We start from the raw sequence: 23,845 nt of genomic DNA, 5'->3' as shown, positions 1-23,845 counted from the left end.
CATCAAAAAAAAAAAAAAAAATTCATGGGCGAGAGAATGTAGGCCTCTCCGTTATTACCCCAAAATCGAGAGAGAGAGAGAGAGAGAGAGAGAGAGAGAGAGAGAGAGAGAGAGAGAGAGAGAGAGAGAGAGAGGAGAGAAGCAACCTTGAGAGAGAGATCCAAAAGGTTGAGATGTTGATGGTTTGAGCATGTTCAAGTCTTCTTCTATATGTCAAGCAAGCAATCATCAACGGGATTACACAGATTGACATAATCAGTATATGAGATCCCTATTTTTGTATTCTAGAGTTTGTATATTATTGAGAAACTCTAGATCAATGATGTATTGGGTTGGCATTTTATTTTATTGATTTAAAATTGTGAACCTAGCAAGTTGGGGCTTGTCTAGGGTGTGGGTTGTTGCCCTTGTCTGAGTTGCATCTCAGATTAAAGTAGGGATAGGAGTTCCTAGACTGTTGCAGTGATTGAAAAAGTTAAGTATTGAAAAAATACAAAACCCTATATGGGTATTCCTCCGTGGATGTAGGCAAACTGGCCGAACCACGTACATTTGGTGTTCTTATCTCGCATTTACTTTTCTACATATATTTGAAGTGCGTGTTGTGCAATGTGGTGGGACATTGTCTGGTAGACCCAACCACATTGTGGTGTGAGGTGGACACGTTGTTGTTTGTGTGATTGGTAATTATGGGATTGCCTCAGTCAATCTAAAATTTAGAAATTGGAAATTCAGTTATTGGGTTGTTAATTAAAGATCACAAAGAATTTTTTAGAACCACTGATTCACCCCCCTTTCAATGCCAACCTGGGAACATCAATTGGTATCAGAGCCAAGTCCCCTAAGGAGGAAGCTTAACAGTTTCAGGTCTGAATATTGAAAAGATACAAATGGCATCTACTGACGGTAATCATATGCATGGAAAGATTTCTTTCTTTGATGGGTCAAATTACAACTTCTAAAAAATCAGGATGGAAGTTTACCTGAAGTCTCAAGGTTATAGAGTTTTGTTAGCAGTGAAGAATGGATAAACTCCCCCACTATAGAAATCATAGATAAAACAGAGATGAAGAAGTATGAAAATGATGCTAAAACAGTGAATGCTCTTATAGGCTCCCTAGTGAGCAATGAGCTTGCAAAAGTAGTTGGTTGTACAAAATCAAAGGACATCTGGGATAAGTTAAAGAGTATTCATGAGGGAGATGATAAAATCAAAGAGGCAAAGGTGTAACACCATAGAAATTTATTCGAAAGTCTGAAGATGTCTGAAGAAGAGACCATTGATCAGTTTATGAGCAAAGTGAACGAAATCATCAATCTACTAGAGGGTTAGGAGAAAAGGTAAAGGATGCAGTAGTGGTGAAAAAAATATTAAGATCTTTACCTGACTTGTATAACCCTAAGGTTTCTGCCATTGAAAAATCTAAAGACTTGAATACAATGAAATTGGATGAACTACACGGAACTCTAATTGCTTATGAGATGAGGATGGTTAAGCCCAAGCCTACAAAAAAGGAAGCTGCCTTCAAAACCTTGAATAAATTGAAGATTAATGAAGATAGTGAACAAAAAGATTCTGATGATGAGTTAATAACTTACTTGGCTAGGAAACTCAAAAAAGGTGGAGATAAATACAAAAGAAAACTTCCCTTAAAGTGTTTCAACTATGATGGTATAGGACACTTTGCTTCTAAATGTCCAATGAATGACAAATTGAGTGACTTTGAGGATGAAGATGCTCAAGAAAGCAAGTTCAAGAAAGGAAAGAAGAAGTTCATTCTTAGAAAAAGAAACTTAAAAAAGAAAAGCCTAATATCAAAGAAGTGCAAGTCTTCTTCAGAAGAGTCAACAGAGGAGAAAGATGAGTCAGATAATGAGTTCTTTGAGACACTATTTATGGCACTTAAAGATAGAGTGCAACACCAGACTACTGAAGAGTCTGAGGAAGAGGAAGAACAAGAAGCTCAGTATAACTTAATGAAAAATTTACATTCTGCTTTAACTAATCTCAAGGTTGAGAGGAAGAAAATGAAAGAGTTAGAAATTCAGCTCGTTGAAAAAAAAAAGAGCAGATTAGTCAGCTAAAGATTACAGTTAAAGATATAATAAAGATCAATGATGAGCTGAGTGTTAATCTATCCTTGAAGATAGATGAGTGCTATCGATTAGAAGAAGAGATTGTTATGTTGAGGACAGAGCTTTGAAAGCTACAGAAGATTGACCATTCAATTTTTTTATTTTTTTGCTAGAAAATCATTTATATTAATTATGAAAAAGAAAAAAGGGAAAATATAGTACATCAATAGGGGAGAACTAAGATTGACCATTCGTTTCCACAACTCCATCAATCACTATATTGAAGCGTAAAAGCAAAGATGTGAGCACTCAAGTGACTGAGATAGACTACCCAACAACTAATAAAGAAAAGGGGGATGTACTTGAAATTCTTAGCTTTCAGAGATCTCCACAAATAAAGTGTGGTCTTGGTTTTGAAAAGGTTGGATCTTCAAGTAATGTGAAGACTAAAGAAAAGAGGGACTTGGATAAAAATTGTTTCACAACATTCAATCACCGAGGAACCAAGGACCATGAAAGATATGCCAGACAGATGCAGAGCTCCTTCAATGGTTACTACTGTGGGTGTAATAACTTTGGTCACAGATTGGTTGAATGCAGAAGACAGCTCAAAGTGAACTTCACAAGCGGGAACAGATATGCTCCACTAACAGAGGAGAGTGTAGAGTGCTACAGGTGTTACAAGATGGGTCACACTGCTAAAAACTACAAGACAATACTTCCCTCACAAAGGCAATCTATAATAAACCTGAAGAATAATCCTTCAAGAGAGCAAAATCAAAGGCAAAAGGTGCATATTGAAGATAAAGCAAGGAAGCCTATTACAGCAGCAAATAAAGCAATCAGGGTGAAGAAAAGGTACAACAATAAGTCTCTTTTTATACAGACAGCATTCAAAGCACATAGTAAACTGTCACCATGGATACTTAATAGTGGATGCTCCACTCACATGACAGGTGATAAAGATAGATTTTTGAATCTACATCAAGTAAAAGGTGGATCAATGAAATTTGAAAATAATGGCAGAGCCAAGATTGAAGGTAGAGGTACAATCAACTTGGATAATAGTAAAATCAAGTCAAAAAAGGTCTTGTATGTAAGTGGGATGAAACACAATATTCTGAATGTGAGTCAGATATGTGACAAGGGTCATGACGTTCTATTTACCAAAGATAGTTGTATGATCAAGAAGTCTAAAAATGGAAAAACAGTGGCACAGGGGTCAAGAACAGTTGAAAGCTTGTACGTTTTCTCTGAAGCTAGTGATGAAAAGTACATAGTAAATCAAAAGAAAACATTGGACAACTCCACAGACATAGTAGATAGCATGCGTGCAGGGGGAGTAGATGAGTAAGCATAGAGACATCAAATCCCTATAGGATAGGAAGATGTGGTGGGCACTCCTATAGGTGAGTCTATGTAGGGGGAGCTTCTACAAAGGAGGAACATCATCACCCTTTGTACTTGTTGTCAAAGGGGGAGAGAAGTGAAGTGTAACACATAGTCAAAATAAGTTGCCAACAATTCCAAAGGGGATGATTGTTGGGTAATCAGATAAGTGTTGTCATTGTTGGCAATAGTGTGGTGATTCTAGTTCAATTTATTTGGGTTCGGTATCTTAACCAAATACACTTGGATTTGATTATTGGGTTGGTTATGAATTATGGGTCAAAATTTGGGTTCATTCTTAAACCAATTAGATTGAATCGGTCCTAGTAGTCCATTGGACATTTGGATTGAATCTCATTATATAAGCAAGGTGTTTTGATGAGGTAAGATAGCATTATGTATGCAATGGGCCAGCAAGCTTGAACATGTCTCTTTTTTGAGTAATCTCTTTGATCTAAAATCATAAATACAACAAGAGTTCTACTATAACAAAGAGTGTATGGTAGCATCAACAACCTCTTGGTTTTGATGTAGTACAACCCATAAAATCAGCAAAGCACATTAGTTGATGAGGTAATTACAGCTGGGCTCGGTTTAAAAATAAATAAATTGAGTTTTATTATAACTCTCAAAGCTCATGGGCGGTTGGTAGAGAATTCCAAATATAAGTGACTGAGATGGGATTGGCTCTCGCATGAGTAAAATACAACAAGATTTAAAAGGAGTTAGAGATAAACACATTGTTCAATTAGAGACTACAGATTGGTTCAAATTAGTAGTTGAAGTGCTAGAAACCATGAATTCAGTTAGCTTTCTACAGCATTTTTATTTGAAGATGAAGTCTAGATTAAATTGATCCTTATCTCATTCATGTGCTGCAGCTGCCAAGTGTTGGGTTCAGCTAGAAGAAGAAAGTGAAGCTATTACAAAGAAGAGAGGATAGAAAGAGTCTGCCACATGTTCAGGAACTAAAATTTAGGAGGTGGACTTTAGATTGAATTCTTTCTCACGCACATGGACAACAACAAACTAAAGAGCACCCAAGAATGAATAGAATTTCAGATCAAGGAGGATTTTTTCATGCTTAATCAATCCACTCTGTAGAATTTGGCTTCTTCAAGTCGTCTTTTATTTTCAGCAATAAAAAGAGATTTCGTGGGCAAAATATGTAGCCTTTCCATTACTAGCAAAATTGAGAGAGAGAGAGAAGGAGAGAAGCAACCTTCAGAGAGAGATCCAAAAGGCTGAGATGTTGATGGTCTGAGCATGTTCAAGTCTTCTTCTATATGTCAAGCAAGTAATCATCAACGAAATTACACAGGTTGAGGCAATCCTTATCTGAGATCCATATTTTTGTATTCTAGAGTTTATATATTGTTGAGAAACTCTAGATCAATGATGTATTGCGTTGGGATTTTATTTTATTGATTTAAAATTGTAAGCCTAGCAAGTTGGGGCTTGTCTAAGGTGTGGGGTTGTTGCCCTTGTCTGAGTTGCATCTCAGATTGAAACAGGGATAGGTGTTCCCGGACCATTGTAGCGGTTGAAAAAGTTGAGTATTGGGGAAATACTAAACCCTATATAGGTATTTCTGCTTGGATGTAGGCACGCTGGCCGAACCAAGTATTTCTGGTGTTCTTGTCTCGCATTTACTTTTCTACATATATTTGAAGTGCATGTTGTGCAGAGTAGTGGGACACTATCTGGTAGACCCAGCCACATTGTGGTGTGAGGTGAACGTGTCGTTGTTTACGTGATTGGTAATTACGGGATTGCCCTGGCCAATCTGGAATTTGAAAATTGAAAAATGGAAATTCAGTTATTGGGTTATCAATTAAAGATTGCAACGAAATTTTTAGAACCATTGATTCACCCCCCTCAGTGTCAACTTGGAAACATCAAACACATAATTAAGTAAGAAGGCATCAAGAAGCATCTGAAGATGGGATCGATTGGATATATGGCCAATTAGCGGTGAAATAGGGTTGGGTTGGGCCAAGTTTCTGAAAATTTCATTGCAATCTTATGCCTCTAAAATTCAATCAAGGCTCAACCCAATTATGGTAGTCTCATGCCTAGGCCTAACCTTGTCATGCTTATGCCAATCTATCATTCCCCTAATTGATCTTTATTGGAAGTGGCTGACCTGTCAAAAAAAAAAAAAAAAATAGATCCAATAATCATTACACAGTTAAAATTATGAAGCGCAATACAATAATAAATGTTTAGGACACCTAACCATAAGAGTTAATGACCAAAATTTTATTATTCTAAATAAAAAGAAATAATGATAATCTTAAATTATATTATATAAATCAGGGTTAAAATCAAGGCCAGATTAGGCCGGGTTAGACTGAGCCTAGGCCTCAACTAAGGCTCGGTCCAATCCTAACCTAATGTCAATGTTTTTCAACCCTAACCTACCCTTAAGATCAGAAATCTTAGCCCAAGTTATGTTTAGGCTCGAGGTGGGCCGAGATGGATTCAGGTCGTTACTTAGGAGTTAGGACCAACTTATTTATGTTTGATAGACAAAGATATGAATATATTGGCAATTTACTCAATTTTTTTATTATTAAAAAATATGAAGAACATATTGGATTTGGAGGAGAATATGTCCGACTAGAAGAGACGTTTGACTTCTGACTCACCGTGATTGAGATATCCAGCTAGCACTATGACTCACTATAATTCAGCAGTAAATTTTCAATTGCCATTTGCATTATCTTATCCCTTTGACTCTCTCTCTCTCTCTCTCTCTCTCACACACACACACACATACTTTTCAATTGCCCACGCATTCCTTCTCCCCTTCCCTTCGAAGACAGCAATCCAAATAGATAGCTGACTTAACCAAATTGCGTCTGAATTTTAAATCAATTATACAAAATTTAACTCTTTTCTTTTCCTATAAGTCAGCCAATATTTTACTAATTAAATTAAAAATAATAAAATGTACAGGACTGAGATCTGGGCACACTTAAATGGATAAAGAATAATAAGAATGAAAAAAAAATAAAAAAAATACAAATACCTCAAAACTCCACTTTTGGTGTGGTCATCACCAGAGTAAGGATCTCATGATTTATTCAAAAGGTCCATCTTAGGCATTCCCATCAGTAGCACCCTTTAAACAAAAGAACAAAATGTTAAGCACTATATATAGTGCTGTAATTCCATCAATCAAACTTGTAAATGGGTCTGTTCAAGCTATCCCAGATTATCTTGATAAGTGAATCTTGGGTATGAAAAGCGATTCAAGTAAATACAAGGCAAGGATTTACATGATTCGCCAAAGTGCTTATTCTTGTGGAAAGATGAGAGTTGTTTTCACTAACAATGGAGAAAGGAGTACAAGCTCTCTTTCTCACACATATCTGTGTTTACAAAGAATTTTCAATAACCCTAAAACCCCCCGTTGCAAAACTTTATAAGGTACCAAAGAGATACAGATATTTTGAATTACCCCATGTAAACCTTAAAAATTTTAGACTAATTTTAACAACCTTTTAATGCCCCAAAACAATGAGATAAATTTTCTTCCAAATTACTCTCAATCTCTATGGACTTTATAATGGACCTTCGAAGGCAACCCACCACCCAGCCCATAGAATACAAGACATCAAACCTCAACATCCACCACACTTATATCTGAAATCCCTCCGGTTATACGCTCAATAACTATCAAGTGGTAGTCAATTAATGCCCAAATTTGGTGCACTTATTGTCTATATTGTTAGTTAATATTTCAGACTATTTTTTATGTCTACATATATCATTAATTTAGGGATTTGAAAAATGTTTGAAAAGTTTACGGCATTGAGTTAATAGAAAATGTTGAAACAACAAAGGAGAAAATCATATATATAAGATACCAGGTGGTTAAATCAAGCCACCAAATTCCAAAAAAAAAAAATAATAATAATAATAATATCAAGCTTCCAAATTCAGTAGATAGACATCGAATGCAACTCCCATCTTTCTAATTAAATTCTCTTGTTAATTTTAGATTATGAATTCATACATTTGTTATTTTTTGTAATTACTTTATAAGACGTCCATTCTTTATCCAAATCATGGTGGTTAGGAATTCTAGACAATGGTTGAGATTTTGTTGATGGCGTTTTAAGACCCCTATTGATGGCAATGCTGAAGTGGGCTCTTATTCTTTATATTTTGAGTTTTCTTTTCTTGTAATCTTTTTTAATAAAATTCAGAATCTATAGAAAAAAAAAAAAAAAAACTAAACAAAATTTAATCCAACTCAAATCAGATTTCTAACTTGTTAATTGCTTTAAAGCCAAATCCAATTCCACTTTTAGACGTTTGTATACCCAATTTTGATCAATCAATTTGACCACTAAACATCCTTATCATAGGATAATAAGATAATGGAAGTTCCTAATGAAGAAGCAAGGACATGCAAGTTGTTGTCACCTAAAACCTAAACAGCTTCTAGCCAGTTAATACGAACAAAGACGACTCAGTACAAAAGGAGAATAGGTTGATTGACTTGAGTTGAGAAGTGAGATTCTCCATATGAAATCTCTTGGAATTTCCCTAAGCTTTTTTCTGTATCCACCGAATTAGGACCATTTCATATATTTCTCTCACTATTTTGTTTTTTTATGAGACACATCTTTCTCTTTCTTCCAACCACTTCTCCTTCAATCCCGGGCTTTGGGCTTTAATAAAAGAAAATTTGTTAAACTTAAACATCTAACAAGCAGGGCTACAATACCTATAAGCCTATAACCTTGTTTTCGTTTGAGAGATAGATCACCGTAACGACCTTTGAAGTCAACCCTATCCAAAAGAAATAGTCACGGAATGGGATTTTTTTTTGTTTAGCCAATCACAGACGTTATCCTGTTGTCAACCATATTTGTCATTTGAACAAGGGGGCTAAAATTTTAAGAATACAAAACCTCCCAAGTATAGTTTGCATGTACCAAAATAATATATGAAAACAATTCCGGATAATCAACAGTGCATGGACTATAAGGAGATGCATGCATGGCACATATGGGATCCTATATGCAATTGTGCATGGGAGGGGGTCAATGATTGAAGTTGAGGGTGCCAACCAAAATATAGAAAACAAAATTGTTTTAATGATACTGTAGGTTTATTTGGTATGATTTCTATTTAAATTTTGATGAGGTGATTTCTATTTTCAAAGTTGCTTCATTTGATTTCTGTACCTAATTATTTCATTAAAATAGAAATAAATTTAGTTAAAATTCTGAAAAATGTGAAGTTCTTTCAATTTTGAAATTATGAACTAAAACACCACGCTTCTTTTTCTTCTGATCGTCACACCACCACCACAACTGCCACCCATTTCCCAGCCCCTCTTGGCACTGCCACCACCCTATCTCCTAAAGAAATAGAGATTCTATTTTTATAAATTGGGCTAGCAAATGGATTTTTTATTCTTGAAATATATCAGATCGATACAATCATACAATTTCAATTTCTCAATATATATATATATATTTATTGAAGATTTTATGAAAGTCAATCTAAAACGATATCAACCGTTTTATCTAATGATCAAGATAGATATTTGAACACCAATTTTTTTTTTTTTTTTTTTTATTTAATCAAAACAAAAGGAGATAGACAATTAGAGCTTTACAGCAGTTACAAAAGTGGCAGTGGTTAGTCTACCGTTTGCCAGTGATGCTTCCACAATGGAAGCAAAGTGGTTTACCTGGTCTATGTGAGGTAAAACCCTACATAAGACATTGTTCATTGATCTATATACATTCAAAAAGTTAGGAGCTAAACTGAGAGGCCACAAAAAGTTTTGCAAGTCAAACCGATAGAAGTTTGATTATGTCTGAGTTGGTCCAAATTTTAGTCACATACCATCCATGGTTTGTTGCTGATTGTACTCCAAGCAGTAGAGCCCTGATGCCTCCTTCATAAGGGTTTCCTGTCAGTAAATAATCCGTTATTAGTAGCAGTTTTCTATTTTCCCGTAGAAACCCTATAGCCCAACATATAATATTTTCTTTCGGATTGTATGCTAGGGTACAAATTAGTATATTCTCATTCTATGGTAATGGGTTGGCGATTGTGATTTGGTCTATGTGATTGGAATCCCCAGATGCATTGGGATGGATTGGTAGGATATATTGATGCATATGGTTCCAAATTCAATATGATATATGTTCTGATAGAGTTTATGTCAATTTTGGGGAGTAGGAAGTGGAAGACCAGCGCACCACTCCGAGTCGTCCACGAGTGTAACAAAAGGTTCCATTAATTGTTGGTGCAGGATTTTTTTTTTTTTTTATTTTTAAGATGGTGCAGGAACTATAGTACCTAAAGCAAAAGCTTAAAACTTAAGAGCGAATTACAGTGCAACAAAATAAAAAAAATAAATAAAAAAAATGTGCATGTCCTATCATAGTTGATTATTACATTAATTATTTTTTTAATTATAAAAAAATCATCGTGAGAGAGGATGTAGACTGTATAGTACCCTGCTTGAAAAAACCCTCTCCCATAAATAAATGAATGAATAAAAATTAATAAATAAAGAGATAATTTCATTCAAAAGTCAACAAGGATTGTATATAAATAGAGAGCCCAAGGGTAAGCAATTATCTCCACACCAACAACTGAGAAGTCTCATATATACACACACAAGCTCTCTTTCTCCATAGTCTCTCACCCAAGTCATGGCTTCCTACTCCACCTACTTGAAGCTATGCTTCACCATCTTCTTCTTGATAAATTATGTTCCGGCCTCTGTGCAGCTATCATCCACTTTCTATTCGAGTTCATGCCCCAAAGCCCTCTCGACCATAAAGTCTGCTGTTAACTCTGCGGTGTCCAATGAGCGCCGGATGGGTGCCTCACTTCTCCGTCTCCATTTCCATGACTGCTTTGTCAATGCAAGTCCTCCTCACTAACACCCTCTCCCAAAACCTTCTTCTCTTTGTGGCGTTTTATTCTTCTTGTCTCTATATCTATTGTGTGTGTATATGTATGTGTATGTGTGTGTATTCTTCTTATCTATGTATGTATGACAAATATAATTAGATGAAAAGAAGTAGGCTGAACCCATTAACCTAATATGATTATGCTGAACCCATCAACTGATAGGGTTTTACTTTAACTCACATTTTCATTATCAAACCTGTCATCTTTGTTCTTTTTTTTCTTTTGCACACACATACACACACGTGTGTGATTGGAGTTTTTTTATATCTTTTGCATACAGGGCTTTAGGAACATTGACTTCCTCACAAGGTACTAGGTTGCTTGCCATATATATGTGGCAAGTGATGAGTGTATATGACTACATATGACATAGTACTCTACCCTTACCTATCCCATTGGTTTAGTTCCAGCTATGAAACTAGCATGTAACTGGTAAGTTGTCAGAAAGTAAATTTAAACTAGTGTCTTTTTTTTTTTTTTTTTCTATCTTGTGGGATCTTAAATAAGGTGAAATTTTGTGAACAAGAATATCTTATAATCCCTGGTTCACATGTTAAGTTCCAGTTCAATTAGATTTGTCCACAATACAAAAGAAAAAAACTAATATTGTAGGACTAAGAAGATGGTACCTAGATATACATGGGAGGATATGCAGTTACAAAGAAAGAAGAATGATTGCATTTGAGGCTGAAGTTTGATATGTGATTAATCTAAATTATTTTTTTAATATTCAATGAAATATGTTCTCGTAATGGTGCTGGTTTTAGATTGATTTTCTATTCTGCTAATGGCAATACCGAAGGTGGAGTAGTGTTTCAACTCTAAAATCAGGTTTATAGATTTTTCGATTGGGTTTCTTCTCTGCTGATGGCAATGCCTAAGATGTATTAGAGATTCAATGTTTTAAATTCATTCATTGTATATAATTTTCTCTCCTATATTAATATAATACACTTGCTGACTCTTACCAAAAAAATTATTGATATTCAATAGTCAGATTTTGCATGTACTCTTCCATGTGGTAGAATGAGAGCCATGATTATAATGCATTTGTCACATGTGATGACAACAAGATTCTTCTTATATATATTATAAAATTTTAAAAATATATTTTAATATGATAAAATCCTATAGTATTTTTGTAATTTTATCACTTTGAACTTCTTTCTTTATTTGGATTACACTGGAACGCAAGTAGAAAATGGGTGTAGAATCCTCGATGACACATGGGCCCACTTTTTTGTGATAAAAACAAAATTAGAAACCATTGAAATATCAATAAACCCCAAACTTCTTATGATTAAAAGGCATTACTTATGCATTTTTGTTTTATTTCTTTTGGTTGGATAGGCATTACTTACGCTGTCACTATCTTTCATTTATCTATGTTACAAAACATGGGTGGGGATTCTTGTGATCGATGATCACACACCCAGCTTAATGGTACATACATAAGGGCAAACTGTTATCGTCTGACTAAATTTTGGTATCTAAAGTTGCACTAGTATACCTTGATAAGAATCAGGTTCAGTAATCATCCTAACATATCTCACATCATCCATAGGGTGTGACTCGTGTGACCCTAGACCCTAAAGTTGATTCCTATACCTCATGATAAATGTGAGATGGGATGAGGTGGTTACTCATAATGGAGAAAAACATGCCGGCTTAAAAGTTGATCATTTTATATTATTGATGATCAGGTGCATTCCCATAGCTTCATTTTCATCATTAATATATATATATATATATATCACCTTTTACGTATAAGATTATGTTGTGGTTGGTAGATTCTCTGTAGTGGAATGAATAAGAATCATTCATGAAATATCATAAACAATACATTTGCTGATTCTCAGCGAAAAAAAAAAATCTTGAAATGTCATCTTTCATCCTCTCCATGCACCTGTTTATTGTTTTATTTCATCTTTCATTCTCTCCATGCACCTTTTCACTCTTGAGTGTGTCTTGAAAAGCAGGGTTGTGATGCGTCTGTACTGTTAGACGATACCGCAAACTTCATAGGAGAGAAGACAGCTGCACCCAATAATAATTCGGCGAGAGGTTTTGACGTGGTCGATACCATCAAGTCCAAACTAGAGAGCATCTGTCCCGGTGTCGTTTCTTGTGCCGACATCTTAGCCGTTGCTGCTCGTGATTCCGTCGTGGCTGTAAGAAGTACTAACCCTTTTTTTTTTTTTTTTATTGAATGTAAGTAGTAGTAATTAACTCAATAATTCATCTTTCTCCTCTCTATGGGTGAGGATCGCTGCCTTGTACCTCAGCTAATAGGATGGCACGCTAGGGTATCCAACATGGGGTTGCTTGATCATTTCACAGCTCTTTGTGAGAGGATGTAGGGGAATGTGATTGGGTAGCATTATTTTTTCCCTTTTATCATCTATGAGAATTTTTTTTTTTTATGAGGGAGTGTGTCCCTTGCTCCCAAACATTGGGGGGGGGGGGATGAGGAAGACCAGAAGGCTTGCCCTCTCCCCCAAATTAAATTGACAATAACTTTTCTATTGATGCTTTCTTGTGCATTTTGATTGGCCTTGTACATGTACATGAACCATACTCACTCACAGGAAACACTTCCCTTTTATTTATTTGTTCAGTTTTAACCCCTTTTGAGAGGACATCATGGACTAGCACTTATGGACAATGAACCAATTTTAGAGCATAAACTAACCTAATGATGGGCTTTAATGGTTTTGCATGATAATGATTCTTTCTTATTATTTATTTATTTATTCTTATTCGAGCTTTTCAGTTGGGTGGATCCTCATGGACAGTCCCTTTAGGAAGGAGAGATTCAACCACGGCAAGCTTAACTGATGCAAACACCAACCTCCCATCCCCCTTCTCGGATCTTAGTGATCTCATATCTGCCTTCTCAAACAAAGGTTTTACTACCAAGGAAATGGTAGCTCTTTCAGGTATTTAATGAATTATTCCTCCTCCTAGGGCATTCATGTCATTTCATAAATTTCATGGTTCCTGAAACTATTAAAAAGTGAAGTGATCAACAGTAATTTGGTTCGATGAGTTTTCTTTGTAATTATCCAGGGTCTCACACAATAGGGCTGGCAAAGTGCGCATTATTCCGAACTCGGATCTACAATGAGACCAACATAAACACGAAGTATGCAACATCTTTGAAGAAAAACTGTCCGAGCTCAGGCGGCGATGATAATCTCTCCCCTCTCGACACCACGAGTTCTACGGTCTTCGATTCTGCCTATTATACCAACTTAATCAACAACAAGGGCCTTCTACACTCGGATCAACAGCTCTACAGCGGTGGTAGTGGCTCTACTGATTCTCAAGTCAGGGCCTATAGAAACAATCCTGCATCTTTCTTCACAGATTTTGGGAACGCCATGATAAAGATGGGAAACCTTAGCCCACTAACAGGCACTAGCGGTCAAATTAGGACCAATTGTAGGATAGTTAATTCAGGTTAAGAGACCCAGTTTCTTTAATTTTTCAGTGCTCCTATTCTGATCATAATCCAAATGTTGATTGTACCCTGCCAATCTTGATGTACTTAATAAGCAAACCAAAATGGTTTGATATTAATAATCGAATAAGGATTAGAAAAATTGAATTAAATTATGTACGTACCAGTTATTCAACCTTGAAGTGGATGCATTAACCACCCCTAGATCTCCTCCAATGCAACCCCCAGAATAATAAAAGATGTGGATTGAAAAAGGTGGTTTGGATTTTTGCAGTATATCATACATGCAACTAGAGGTCTTCAAGTAAATTCCCATTTTTTTTTCATGGGAAAAGAACGCATCATGGTCGTGCAAACCATGCATCAGACACAGGAGGGTGCAAAATTATCGCCTCACCCTTATAAAAGCATTAAACTCTATCCTTGTTGATGCCCTGACACATACTCTCATGGGTCCTGATCACAATGTTCCAGGAGCTACATGACCAGCTAGCAATCTCTTGCCATTATTTCATTTTTATCGTAAGAGTTAGACTAGATGGAAAGACCATGTCTCGTTTCTCTTGCTTGATCATCTTTACCTCCATATATATATATATATATATATATCATCTTTACCTCCTCGACTTTAAATAGAGATATATAGAATGGAAATATGAACCTAGTTTTGTAGGTTTTTTTTTAATCAGCAATTTATGTTCAAAGAAGAAAAATAAAATTACGCATAAATACAGATTTAACACCAGGTATACCCAGATGAGGGAAAACAAATAATCATGTTTCATTACCACTAATTTGGTGGCCTTGTCCCAGTCAACTTTAATTTATCCAGTTTAATTTGGAGATATTTTATGACATCACATTTGTTCCGTGGCACATTTACCTCTATTTTTATAGGTTCTTCATTTATTATCAAGTAAAATTTTATATATAAATAATTTTTAGAGTGAAATGATAGGATTTCTCGCTTTCAACATTGTCATTAGGAAGAACTTATCCCAAGAGGTGAATCGAAAGAAAAACACTTTATTTCCGGGTTTGTCTTCTTTTTGTGATATATATTCTTGCCCTTTGATTGTGAACTTGTGGTTATTTTTTGGGAAATTTTCTTATACCACCTCTAAAAATATCTATAACTTCAACCTCACCAATTAAGAATAATATTCACCGCACCCCTAATAAATAACAATGTTAACTTAAAATGTGATAAAACTTTTTTGACCCTGTTACTAATCTTTATATAACAATCCATACCCATCCATTGAAAACCCACCAAATTAAGTGGGACCCACCTCTTCTTCTTCTTTGAAGCAAACCTGAATTTCCGACGTTGTAGCCAAACATCAAACCTCTGGTGGCAGCCATTATACATGAAATGATGATGATCGGAAAAATCCGAGCTTCAAACTCAATAGATTGAAAAATTGTTCACATCAGATCGGCTTCAGAATTTTGATGGGTAGAAGAGAATCAGAGTCACAAGATAAGTTCCTGAAACTCAATATTTTCTCCGTTTTTTTTATTTTCGAAAGAAAACAAGAATCGTTGAGTGGAAGAGTTTAATCAAATCAGAATTTGATTCTTTTTGGAAGTTAGAACATCAAGTGAAGTGGGATTAGGTCAAATTACATGAAGGTTGTATCTACTATTAGTATAAGCTCAATTGAACTTGTTAGTCAATTTATTGTTCCCAGCTGTCTAAGAAACATAGATTAACAGCAATCTTGAATGTTGAGTATGGATATGAATGTGATGGGAAAGCCAGAGCCAAAGGATTTTCATGAGAAAGCATTATAAGTTGATAGGCAGTGTTGGGCATAAGCTGCTGCTCCTCAGAGTAAGCAGAAGTGGAAGCAGAAGCGCATAGGGAGGAACTATATAGCATGGATGGCTTGGTGGCCCTAAAACCTGCAATTCAAGTGATTGTTGTCATCATCGGAGATTAATTGAAATTCTCCATTTCTAGTCAAGTCCAAGGCCTAAACCTGCAACTCACGATTGAATTTTGGGATTTTAAATGGAAGGGTGAAATAGTAAATTAACCAATTTGTACTCTAAAAATGAATGGATATATATAATGTTAAGGCATTGTTTGACCATTTAGAAAATAGTAAACTACTGACATCATCACTTAATGATTTTCTTCTAATGAAATGGTTTTATTAGAAATTTTCTTATAAAAAAATCCTTTTTCAAATTCTGGGGTTACAGAAAGTTATGAATATTTTTAGGCGTGATACAAGAAAAAATCAGTCATACGGATAACACCAAGTTGAATTTAAAATTAAGAGTGAAAAAAAAATCCTTTAATATAGTTCTTTGATTAAAAAAATCAAACCATATTTATTTTCGTGTGGATGTATAATTGAACTTAAGTGATATATGCTTGGACGGACATTGACAAGCGATTCATAGAAAGACTACAAAAGTTAATTCAATGAGAACTCTAATGGCTTCCTTTATTTATCGATGTTGAACTGTTGCTGTTGTTATTTGGTTTTATTCCATTCTCCTCTAAAATGAGCGTTGAACAAATCACTAGGCTAGCCAAAGGCTGGGCCCCACTGCCATGCACGAGTGATTGGATTGTTCCATTGTCGAGTCCAAGACGTAAGGCTATGTTTGGTAACCAAGAGAAGAAAAGAAAAGAAAAGAAAAGAAAAGAGAAGAAATAGTGAGAAAAAAAAAAAAAAAGAGTATGTATGTTTGGTTACCAAGAGAAGAAAAGAAAAGAAAAGAAAAAAAAATTCAAAAAAATTTAAATTTTAAGAGAGAGATAAGATACATAGGAAATCATTGTGTGATCATTCTTTTTTTGTCTTATTATGCTTTCATATTTTTTCATGTTTTCTTGTGTGTTTGGTAAGAAAATTTTTGGATGAAGAAAAAAAGATTTCACAATTCCCAAGGGGAATTTTGAATTTGAAAAAGGGAATCTTCTCTTAGGTGAAGACATACCAAGTGCAAAGAAAAATTCTTAACTAAGGAAAAAGTACAAAAAATGTATTTTTTTTCTTTTTTGTTTTTTTCTTCTCTTGGCTACCAAACACAGCCTAGAAAAGAAAAGAAAAGAAAATAAAAGAGAAGAGAAATGAAATGGTAAGAAAATAAAAAGATTATGTATATTGTAACCAGGAGAATAAAAGAAAAAATTCAAAAAAATTTGAATTTTAAGAGAGAGATAGACACATAAGAAATCATTGTGTAATCATTATTTTTTGTCTTATTATCTTCTCTTGGGTGAAGACATGCAAAGAAAAATTCTTCACCCAAGAAAAAAGTACAAAAAGTGTATTTTGTTTTTGTTTTTTTTTTTTTTTCTTCTCTTCTCTTCCCTTGGCTACAAACACAGCCTAAAGGTTTTATATTCCTCTCTCTCTCTTTCTTTCTTTTTCTCTCTATCAGTGTGTGTCTGCAGAGGACACTGTTCTACAACTGTTTGCGTGCATGAGAAACATGAGAATTTAATTAGTTTAAATTATTTTCTTTCTATTTGGGTTAGGGGTGAGGGAGAGGCCCAGGACGCGGAGATTCTTTTTTAATCAAATGCCTTAATTAAAAATGTCAAAAGTAAGGGATTTTCAGGAAAGAGAGGATCAAGATTAGTTTCTTAATAAGAAACACGAAAAAAGCGAAACATGTGTGTAGAATGAGAACCAGGGAAGGCAATAGCTCACTTCTCTCTCTCTTCTCTCTCAATGTGTTCTAACATTTTTTATGTTTGGTCATTAACACGTACTTAATTATGTAGAGATCAGGTAAGGAAGCATCCAAAGATGGGACGGGATATATGATATGGCTAGCTGTGAATAATAGGTAGATTAATCTCCCCAAAACATCGACAACATCCATCACTACCAGATTTAATCTATCATCATTTATTTGACTTCAAACAGATGATGATGTTATATTCTATATTGAAGATAATTTTATTTTTAATTTTTTTATTAAAGAAAATAATCTATTTTTGAAATATTAAGGAAAATAGTAGGATGATATTATAGTAATTACATGAGATACGTAATATCAACGAATCTCATCACAATATAATAGATTAGTTTGAGATTCGTTAATGTCCATAATTGGTAACCCTAATTTTATCTTTTTGTAGTTTTTTGGGGAAGAATTTTCAGTCTAAGAGCATGGCCCCAAACCAAAACAGGGGACATGAAAGCATTAGTAGGGGTGGAATTTCTAAGTGTGACTGTCATTTTGCCCCATCATGTGTCTCGGCACATGCGCCACATTTCTAGACAGAGTTCATTTTTTTGTTTCCAGTAGTTATGCTACTCCACACAAAATATTTTGAATACATTTGTTAATTAATTTTTTTTTTATAAGAACTTAATTTACATATAAATAGAGAAGTAACTCAATTTAATCCAACTCAAATCACAATAATAGCTTTAAATTCAAATCAAACTCCACTTTTAGATGTTGGTATAACCAATTTGAATAATTCGATCAATAATTTTGATCGCTAAACATCCTTACGAGAGGAGAATGAGATACTATATATTAATACTGGATGTGTTTCTTGTGAGGAGCATGTCTTCTATGTGTGCGTTAAAATTAATGAGAATACATAAAGAAACATCAAGTAAAAAGATCATTGTCACATTTAATTGGAGGTAGGGTGATCGTTTTACCTCATATAATTGAATGCAGTACCACACTCACCCCAAAAAAATCATTTTTCAATATTTAATATATGACAGTGGAAGTAACAAATGAAGACCAAAGGAAAGTCTTTGTCACTTGGGAACCTTTAACAGCTTCCACTAATTAAAAAGAAGAATAGCCACCGAATCAATTGACTTCAGATGTGAAGTAAGATTCCTCATGAAACTCCTTTTCACACCTCACGGGCTCAAGAGAGCTTTCCTAGTTCTTTCATATCCCACCGAATTAGGACCATTTCATCTCTCTCTCTCTCTCTCTCTCTCTCTCTCTCTCTCTCTCTCTCTCATATTTTATTTATTTATTATGGAACATATCTTCTTTCTTTTTGTGCCAACCTGCTTCCCTTCAATATTGGGCTGGTTCTTAATCAACTTCGTCAAACTTAAACATCTAGCACGGCACACGACACCTATGGGCCTATAACCTTGATTTTGGTCTGATTGATGGGTCATTGTAAAAAAATCAAAGTCAACTCAATATCCAAAAGAAATAATTATCGGGAATGGGATTTTTGTTGGTTTGGCCAATCATAAACGTTATCTAGTTGTCACTCTTATTTGTCATCCGGGGAAGGTTGTCTGAGGCTAATTTTTTTTTTTTTAGCATCGACATTCCAAGCATAGTTTCAATTATCAAAATAAAATATGAAAATACCATTAAGAGTGCATGGACTATCAAAGAGATGCATGGACACATATGGACCGTATATTTCATTGTGCATGAAAGGAGGTGGGTCAATGATGGACAAAATTTTTCTGCAAAACTTTTCTATTGTTTACAATTCAAGACGTTGAAATGAAATTTCATTTCGTTCTGATTAAAAAGGTATTTTAGAAAATACTAAAATATAAGGATATTTATAAACTCATAGGGAAAGGGGATTATTCCATTTTGGCACATTTGATTACGGAGAGCAGTAAATTTTTTGAACTTTACGGGTATTTGCAAACCCATTATAGGGAATGAGATTATTCCATTTCCAACCTCAGGAAAATTTTCCCGTCTAAATTTGAAGGTGCAAACCAAGAAAAAAAAAATCTCTATTTTGTGCCAATTGGAGAAATTTTTATCCTAATGATATTATAATGAAGACCAAGTTTCACTGAGTTACCTGAGTGGGCTTGTTCAATTGAAAAAGAATAGATACATAGCTTGACCATCCAGGTTTTTCGGTTACTTTGTCCAGTTGTAGAGAGGACTAATTAGCTTTTACTGACCTAACTAGTCCAATTATATGGAGATCAAGTTGAAGTTTGACCATCCAATGAGATGTCGAAGAATTAACTATTTGGTCCTTGTCATCCCTATTCCATGGTTTTTAAGGAGGGTTCATTCCATGGGAGAAGCTCAGATAGAACCATCAAGTCACTGGATGATGCAAGGAGTCCGCTACTCTCTCTTCTTACTGTCCCCAAGGTCTCACCTAGGGTCTCTATAATAACGGTGTCAATTTGGAATTAGAACCTTTTAAAAACTATTTTACTGTCCTGGACTGGGACCTAGGTTTGATCCTATTAATTAAACTAGAGAATTTCGGAACCTTTGAGACCAATATTGGTATGGACCTATCCTGAGTACCAGGAACCATCATAATTAATTAATTAACACCCTTAAATATATAATACCGTAATCCAATAGATATGTAGCGCTCTATAGTCCTGTAATTGAAATGTACTTCCAATCAACTATCCAGACAAATAATATCACAAGCATTTCATTTGAGGGTTTTTTTTTTTAGGAGATAATCCCATGTGTTTTGCAGGTGACCATCACAAGAACTCATTTGAGTGGGGTGGGTGGGTGTGGGGTTTAAACATAACTCAATAAAGTTCTAAAATAAGATTAACTTTTTAAAATTAATGATTAAGATATAGATCTTTGAACACCATTTTGTTGATGTCCCAAGCATGTCCACCGGCAAACATAGATTAAAGTTTATGGATGTTCATATAAAGTTTGTCTATTTTGGGGAGTAAGAAGGGGAAGACCAGCGCACCACTAGGAGTAGTCCATGACTGTGACAAAAGCTTTCAATAGTTGTTTGAGTGCGTGGAACCAATTTTCTTGAACCATATAACACCTAAAAGGAAAAGTGAGAGAAAACTTTGACGCGGAGAGCTTTAAAATATTAGAAACCAATTTCAATGTAACAAAACAATAAATAAATAAAGAGATAATTCAACCGAAAGCCAACAAGGACTGTGTATAAATAGAGGCTATGGGTAGGCAATTAGCTTCACACCACCAGCTCATCAGAAGTCTCATATACACAGACAAGCTTTCTTCTTCCCATAGTCTCCCTAGTCTGTCATGGTTTCCTCCTCCATCTACTTGAAGCTGTGCTTCACTTTCTTCTTCTTTTGGATACATTATGGCCCAGCCTCTGCTCAACTATCATCCACTTTCTATTCGAGCTCATGTCCCAAAGCTTTGTCAACCATTAAGTCTGCTGTTAACTCTGCAGTGTCGAAAGAACGTCGGATGGGTGCCTCACTTCTCCGTCTTCATTTCCATGACTGCTTCGTTAATGCAAGTCCCCTTCACTAACACACACCCCGTCCCCCTCTTCTCTTTGTAATATTTTAATCTTCATATATTATTGTGTTAATGTTTTTATTCTTCTTGACTCTGTGTTTGTGCGTATGTGTTTTTGTCTGTTTATTCTTGTAGGACCCTACCCTTAGGTATCCTATTGGTTGAGTTTCAGCCATAAAACAAAGTATAATAAGTGGTCAGAAAGTAAATTTGAAGTAGGGTTTTTTTAATTTTGACATGTAGCATCTTAAATAAGACTAAAATTTGCTAGACAAGAACGCCTCATGTAATATCTTTTTTACATGATAAGTTTTAGTTGAATTGGATTTGTCCACATGACTCATGAGATACATGGGACTATAAGGGAGTGCATCTATTCAAATCCTCTCCGTTGAGCAATCGTATTGAGGATCCAGCAGTTGGAGGGTCATGGCATACACTCCAATTATTGGATCCTCAATGCTGCTCACTGTTTTTTCGTAGAGAAATTTTAAAATTTTTCTTGTGATTTTGTGTTCATGTGTGTCAGCACTTCCTGACCACAATTTGAATGGTCGTGCATAACAGGGCTGTGATGGATCTGTACTGTTAGATGACACTGCAAACTTCACAGGGGAGAAGACAGCTGGGCCCAATAATAATTCACTGAGAGGGTTCGACGTGGTGGATTCCATTAAGTCCAACCTAGAGAGCATCTGTCCCGGTGTCGTTTCTTGTGCCGACATCCTAGCTGTTGCTGCTCGTGACTCAGTGGTTGCTGTAAGTAGTAGTACTAGTAACCCTGTAATTTTTATTTTTTTTTAATACAAATTTTTCCTCGATCGCACAGTGAGGTTTACTGTATGATCCAAGGGTCCAAAAATTGTGTCCCACCCTCTCAAGTCTCTAATCACCTGCAGTGAATAGATTCTCTTTCACCATTGGTGCACCAAAACTGAGATCCTTTTTTTCTTCTTCAGTTTTAGGCCTTTTGGTTTGAAAGTAATGTTGAAACTTGAAAGAAGGGTACTCAGGTACTGTGGGAGGACTCCAAGGAATGTTACTTGTGCACAGTCCAATAGTGGTTAAAGTCCATGATCATTAGTATAGAATAAAAACTAATAGGCTTTAATGGTTTTCAGTTGGGTGGATCCACATGGACGGTCCCTTTAGGAAGAAGAGACTCAACTACGGCAAGCTTAAGTGCTGCAAACAGCAACATCCCATCCCCCTTCTTGAGTCTTAGTGGTCTAATATCGGCCTTCTCAAGCAAAGGTTTTACTACCAAAGAAATGGTGGCTCTTTCAGGTTTGTTTAGCTCCAGCTACTTAATCAACTAATCCTCCTCCCAAGGGCATTCTTGTCATTTCAGAAATTTCATGGCAGTTGAAACCGTTAAAAAGTTAGTTAATGAACTTAAGATTGCATGGGTTTTCTTTGTAATTGTTCAGGGTCTCACACAATAGGGATGGCGAAGTGCTCAGTATACCGAACTCGGATCTACAATGAGACCAACATAAACCCGGCATATGCGACATCTTTGAAGTCAAACTGTCCGAGCTCAGGTGGTGACAACACTCTCTCCCCTCTCGACGCCACTACTTCTACAGTCTTTGATTCCGCCTATTACAGCAACTTGATCAACAACAAGGGACTTCTACACTCCGATCAACAGCTCTACAGTGGTGGTAGTGGCTCTACTGATTCTCAAGTCAGGGCCTATAGAAACAATCCTACAACTTTCTTCACAGATTTTGGGAATGCTATGATAAAGATGGGAAACCTTAGCCCACTCACTGGCACCAATGGTCAGATTAGAACCAATTGTAGAAAAGTTAATTCAGGCTGAGAGACTCAATTTTCATCACTGCTCCTAACTCTAAGTGTTGATTACTCTAAGGCAATCTTGATGTACTTAACAAGCAAACCAAAATGGTTTGATACCAGATAATTAAATAAAGATGAGAAACATTTTTTTCAACTTGAAGTCGATGCATTAACCACCACTAGATCCCCTTCAACATTAGAAAAATAAAAAAATGTAGATTGGAAAAGGTGGTTTATCTTTTTTTATCATTTCATGCATGCAACCAAAGGTTTTGGTATGAATTTTCATTATTTTATTTATCACAAGAGTTAGACTAGATAGAGAGACCATGTCTTGTTTCTCTAACTTGATTTTTACCTCATCGAAGCTCCTTTGATAGTTGAAAACGACTTCAAAAAGAAATATACAGAATGAAAATATTAACGAGACTGGCCCTAGCTCTATTGTCAAATTTTATTTATCCTGTTTAATTTAAGGATATTCGTGACGTCACATTCATCCAATGGCCCACTTACCTTCCTTCTTATATACTTACCAGCTGGCCCTAGCTCTTAGTCCCTTTGAACATGTAATTTAAGTCAATATGATTGCCTGACAGTTTTTTGATGGAGATGGTCCAAGAGCTATAATATAGTTCTTTCTCTATTATATACGTGAGAAATAGATTTCATAATCATTGTACCGATACTATTGCTAATACATCAAAGACCCCACTTTTAGAATTCTTTACATGCTATTAGAGGAACTGACAGGGGAGTCCAGATCAGGTCTTCCTATGAGAACTTGGTCTTGGTTTCTTGTACATTTCTTTTATCGACAAATTTAATCCACTAAAGATTATCACCGGGACTATCTATAATGTTATTACCACTTTCTTTATATCTCCTTCTCTCTCTCTTCTGACTGAATTGCCTCTTATCTCTCTTCTAGACTCG

General features: G+C 35.4%; 3 protein-coding genes across 3 annotated transcripts; all 3 read left to right on the top strand.

The window, feature by feature from the left end:
* Window positions 1-1,066: 1,066 nt before the first annotated feature.
* LOC122070182 lies at window positions 1,067-3,430 on the top strand. Its single transcript, XM_042634293.1, has 3 exons — window positions 1,067-1,225; window positions 1,405-2,013; window positions 2,498-3,430. The coding sequence occupies exons 1-3, from the start codon at window positions 1,067-1,069 to the stop codon at window positions 3,428-3,430; spliced, it is 1,701 nt and encodes a 566-aa protein (XP_042490227.1).
* Window positions 3,431-10,091: 6,661 nt separating this feature from the next.
* Window positions 10,092-14,060, top strand: LOC122070188 (cationic peroxidase 1-like). The gene is made up of 4 exons (XM_042634309.1): window positions 10,092-10,373; window positions 12,402-12,593; window positions 13,196-13,361; window positions 13,492-14,060. Exons 1-4 carry the CDS (start codon window positions 10,158-10,160, stop codon window positions 13,887-13,889), a joined length of 972 nt encoding a protein of 323 aa, XP_042490243.1. The 5' UTR covers window positions 10,092-10,157; the 3' UTR covers window positions 13,890-14,060.
* A 6,673-nt stretch (window positions 14,061-20,733) lies between these two features.
* Window positions 20,734-23,069, top strand: LOC122070187 (cationic peroxidase 1-like). Its single transcript, XM_042634308.1, has 4 exons — window positions 20,734-21,097; window positions 21,671-21,862; window positions 22,225-22,390; window positions 22,534-23,069. The coding sequence occupies exons 1-4, from the start codon at window positions 20,879-20,881 to the stop codon at window positions 22,929-22,931; spliced, it is 975 nt and encodes a 324-aa protein (XP_042490242.1). The 5' UTR covers window positions 20,734-20,878; the 3' UTR covers window positions 22,932-23,069.
* The last annotated feature ends 776 nt before the right edge of the window (window positions 23,070-23,845 follow it).

Source organism: Macadamia integrifolia, unplaced genomic scaffold (assembly GCF_013358625.1).
Source record: "Macadamia integrifolia cultivar HAES 741 unplaced genomic scaffold, SCU_Mint_v3 scaffold848, whole genome shotgun sequence".
Taxonomy (NCBI): domain Eukaryota; kingdom Viridiplantae; phylum Streptophyta; class Magnoliopsida; order Proteales; family Proteaceae; genus Macadamia; species Macadamia integrifolia.
This window is presented reverse-complemented; position numbering and strand designations above follow the sequence as displayed.

Excerpts from the sequence above, each read along its gene's own strand:
- LOC122070182 (XM_042634293.1), top strand. The coding sequence starts at position 1,067 with ATGAAGAAGTATGAAAATGATGCTAAAACAGTGAATGCTCTTATAGGC. Across the intron at positions 1,226-1,404 it reads ATAAAATCAAAGAGGCAAAG|GTTTCTGCCATTGAAAAATC; the intron begins GTGTAACACCAT and ends TATAACCCTAAG. Across the intron at positions 2,014-2,497 it reads CTGCTTTAACTAATCTCAAG|GTTGGATCTTCAAGTAATGT; the intron begins GTTGAGAGGAAG and ends GGTTTTGAAAAG.
- LOC122070188 (XM_042634309.1), top strand. The coding sequence starts at position 10,158 with ATGGCTTCCTACTCCACCTACTTGAAGCTATGCTTCACCATCTTCTTC. Across the intron at positions 10,374-12,401 it reads TCCATGACTGCTTTGTCAAT|GGTTGTGATGCGTCTGTACT; the intron begins GCAAGTCCTCCT and ends CTTGAAAAGCAG. Across the intron at positions 13,362-13,491 it reads GGAAATGGTAGCTCTTTCAG|GGTCTCACACAATAGGGCTG; the intron begins GTATTTAATGAA and ends GTAATTATCCAG.
- LOC122070187 (XM_042634308.1), top strand. The coding sequence starts at position 20,879 with ATGGTTTCCTCCTCCATCTACTTGAAGCTGTGCTTCACTTTCTTCTTC. Across the intron at positions 21,098-21,670 it reads TCCATGACTGCTTCGTTAAT|GGCTGTGATGGATCTGTACT; the intron begins GCAAGTCCCCTT and ends CGTGCATAACAG. Across the intron at positions 21,863-22,224 it reads CTCGTGACTCAGTGGTTGCT|TTGGGTGGATCCACATGGAC; the intron begins GTAAGTAGTAGT and ends AATGGTTTTCAG.